This window comes from Pollicipes pollicipes, unplaced genomic scaffold (assembly GCF_011947565.3).
Source record: "Pollicipes pollicipes isolate AB1234 unplaced genomic scaffold, Ppol_2.1 Scaffold_6138;HRSCAF=7277_pilon_pilon_pilon, whole genome shotgun sequence".
Lineage (NCBI taxonomy): Eukaryota > Metazoa > Arthropoda > Thecostraca > Pollicipedomorpha > Pollicipedidae > Pollicipes > Pollicipes pollicipes.
In genome coordinates, this window is record NW_023596818.1 from 30,711,514 (window position 1) to 30,715,340 (window position 3,827).

Below are 3,827 nucleotides of genomic sequence, written 5' to 3' on the forward strand. Positions count from 1 at the left end.
GAAGTGGCATATGCAGCCGTCCGTACATCGGAGTAGACGGAGAACAATCCAGGGCAGCTGGCAATGAGCTTGAACAGCAGCGTTACACCGCGGATCGTAAAGCACTTTTCGGAGTTCGGGGCACGAAACCAAAGGTCAACGTTAGCAGCCTTCGACAAAGCTCGGTGGTACAATTGCTGGCTTTAGCTGCGGCAAAACCCCCGAGTGCATCGATACCATTTCCGGCATTTGCGTCCACCTATTGCGTCACTAATCCTGACGCCACTGTGGGCTTGCGTCCCAGCATATTCACCGAATCACTGACTGCGTTATTTGCAGATGATTGAGAGCACATAAAGCCGTGCCGAGCGGGGCGCGCGGTCGTAACAGGACAATGCGCCAGCGCGGCATATGCTCCACAAAGCGCCACCCTTTCCCTTCTGCCGCCCACTCGACGCACAAAAAGACCCGCGGCGCAACGGCGCAGCAGCCGGCATTTCCAGTCTCCGGGGAGTCGAGTCGGCGTTTTAAAAAACCCGTCTTTGCACCCTAAATACGCCGGTCGTATTCACCCCTTCGCCGATACCATCGACCATTGAAGAGCACGGCCGCGCCCCCGCCTCCGCCCGTCCGGCGCCGTCTGCTGACCCGCGGGACCTGGCGCGCGCGCATTTGAATGAAAATGTGGAAACGCGGCGCGCCAGCTGTTGCCGCGTCGGTCATTACGGCGCATAAATTGGGCGCGTTGGCCGCGCGGCGACCGCTGTCTCCGGCGCCGGACGACGGTCGAGTTCTTTATGGGCCGGTAAGGACACGGCGGCCAGGCCCGTCCGACCGGCCCTCATTAGCGCGCGGCGGCCGCGGCCCCGCGTCGCCCGCCGTCGGACACCGCCAGCCGCCGCGCGAATGTCACCTGATCACGATATCGGCGGCCCAGAGGGCCGTACGGGAGGCGGAATGTCACCTGGAATGGCACGGGACACGGCCGAGCGTCAGGGTCAGTCAAACGCGGACGAGGGACGTCGGAGTCAACTGGAAACGGACCCCGGGGGGGGGGGACGGGTGTCAGAACGGGATACAGGGGATGTCAGAATCAGTCGGAACGGACGCCGGAGCGGGACCGGTGGCAGAACGTGACACAGGGACGTCGAGATCAACTGGGGACGGACCCGGGGGCGGGACGGTTGTCAGAACGTGACACAGGGACGTCGGGATCAACTGGGGGACGGACCCTGGGGCGGGGACGGGTTGTCAGAACGGGACACAGGGCACGCCAGAGTTAACCTGGGAACGGACGCCGAGCGGGGGCGGTTGCAAGAAATACAGTGGCCGCCATGGCACGGGGCGAGCTGGATAGCCGAACTGAAGTCAGAGCTTCACTCGAACACCGCCACTATCTCCGTCCACAACATAGCCAGATCACGGAACACAGAGTGCTCAGGTTGGGGGTGCCGGTAGTGTAGTGGTGTAACGCATCCGCGTTAACCGCTGCGCGTCTGGGAAAACCAGAGGTACGGGGTTCGATTCCCCGCGGTGCCCGCCCTCCTGCCAGGGTGAGAGGCAAGCGACGCCATATAGCCTCAGCAGCTGAGTGCGTCGTAAAGCCCCATGACACACACAGAGTACTCAGGTCGCATTGTCACCTGACCACCTATTGGCCTACGTGACCTTCTCCTAACCACAAGATGGAAAGCAACGTCACCTGCACAATGAGGAGGGACACATGGCCCAGTGAGCTTTCACAAACCTCGTCCAATGGACAACAACTATCTGTGGACCGTCGGCGAGCTTCTCGCAAGGCTGTTGGACTATGCGGGTTAAATCGGTGTCGAAGGAAAGCCACCCTTAAAACGATGGTGGTTCGCAGCGAGGACGGAGGAGAACAGCGACGGTTGGCTGAGCATAGGCCACAACGCGAAACTAGTCGACGGTTTTTCTGATGCAGTTGCACGGCACAGGTGACTCTAGTTACTTTTGAACAAAACGTACTGTAACTCCGGAGGCTCACTCACCAGACAGGCAGATTCAGTAAGAACTGATCGAAGCCTGCAATGTTCCAAAGCGTTCAACATTTCCAGCTGCTGAACTCGTCCGCTCCCTGCCGCCCGAAGACTTTCGCTGGGTTGACAGTGTCAGATGACGCCGTCGTTGCCCCCAATGCCATGATCCCGGACGACGCTGCTCCAGATGACGCTGTCCTCTCCTCGCGCGTCGCCACGCCGGATGGCGCCGTCGCCGTTGTCGTCAGCGCCGATAACGCCGCCGCCGTCTCCGGCGCAGCGAATCGCCGCCGCGCCGCCAGCAGCGACGGCCCTAAATCACGCCGCCCGCCCGTTTCACTTTATATAGAATGTTTGATTAATTGATGAGCGCCAGCGGCGCCGGCGGGGCTCAACCCTTTCAGCGACAACATTATTTTATCTCTCAATATGTTCTCATTCAACGGCTCGTTGGACGCCTATGGGCTGGACTGGGGCGTTTGTAGAAAACAGAATTGTAATCGCGGGGGGCTTTTGCCGGGCGCTCGCGGGAGCGGCAGCGCGCCGCATAAAGGCGCCTTTCAGCCGAGCGGCGCGACTTGGCGCCGTGAAGTGGCGCACAACGGGCTCCGCGCTTGTCCGCCGCGGCAAAAACGACGCCTCCCGGTGTTGCTTTGTGCCGCTGTCAGGGCTGGTTAGCCGGTGCCGGTCCCAAGTGAGTCGTCGGCCGCCGGTGACGCGGCACGGTCCGTCACGGATGCGTCGGCGGCGACGGCCGTGACGGACGAGGGTCGGCGACGGCGGGCCGTCTCCGTCCCCGGCCTCCGGGACGCGCTCCGGTGCGGGCAGGCTGGGGACGGCTGCTGGAAACGGCTCAAAGACGGCTCTCGAAGCTTGTGTCAAGGGGCGGCAGTAAACCTTTCTGGACATTCTTGTGTCTGCATCGTAGCTCACAGTCGGTCGCTGCAGCACGATACCCATGAGGCCAATGTTAAGAATGATAACACTAGGAGCGGGGTTCGAGCCTCCCAAGATATGAGGAAAGCCCTCCTCAGTCTGAGGACGAGTCCCTCGCTTAAGAACAGACAGGAGCTTACAGCGTCACGAGAACAGGTCCTTAGAAAGGCTTTAGGTCGGGTCTTTCGGATGAGAGCGTTCATGAGTTCCTTAGCTTGAGATCAGGCCGTACAGCGTCATGAGGCCTGATCTCCGGGCCTGAGCGCCTGAGGACGGATCCTCTGAGCACAGATGTTGGCTCGCCGCCGCCACCGCCTGACTTCCCGGCCGGCCCGGCGGCGCGCCCGGTCCACAATCGGCCCCAGCGCCGCCTCATGATCCGTTTTGACAGATATTCAGCCGGCTGACAGCGCCGTCGGGCGCCGACGCGCCGTCAAAAGCCGACAACAATGGCGCAGCGATGCGCCGCGCCGGATAATGCGCCGCCGAGAGCGCGCCTCCACCGTCAGGAGTGGCTTTCAGGTTAAACTGTTGCCAGCTTTCAGCAGGCGACCGGTCAAATTTACCGGGATAATGCGCCCGGAGAGAGGGCGACAATGGGGCCGAGCTGGGGGCGTGGCGAGGAGCGAGTAGGCGAGGAGGCAGAGGAGAGGGAGAGAGGGAGAGCAGGGAGAGGGAGAGGGAGAGAGGGCAGGGGAGGGGTAGAGGATGGGGGGCGGAGGAGGAGGGGGAGGGCCAAATGGTCTCTTTCTCTTCTTCCTCTTCTCGCTCGTTTCCTTTCCTTCTCCTCTTGCTCTCTCCTTCTCCTTTCCTTTCTTCTTCTTTCTCCTTTTCGTTTCTTCCTCAGCTCGCGGTGTCTGGGGTTTCTTCGCGTGTCGTGGCGCTGTGATCTGGTTCTTGCGGGTGTCCCCT

General features: G+C 61.4%; 1 protein-coding gene across 1 annotated transcript in view; it reads right to left on the bottom strand.

Annotated features, from left to right (window-relative positions):
- Positions 1-1,193: 1,193 nt before the first annotated feature.
- LOC119105564 (CCR4-NOT transcription complex subunit 1) overlaps positions 1,194-3,827 on the bottom strand; it is a 13,437-nt gene continuing 10,803 nt past the window's right edge. Inside the window, exon 13 of the mRNA XM_037229025.1 lies at positions 1,194-1,211. Coding sequence (XP_037084920.1) covers positions 1,194-1,211 — 18 coding nt within the window. The remainder of the gene's footprint in view (positions 1,212-3,827) is intronic.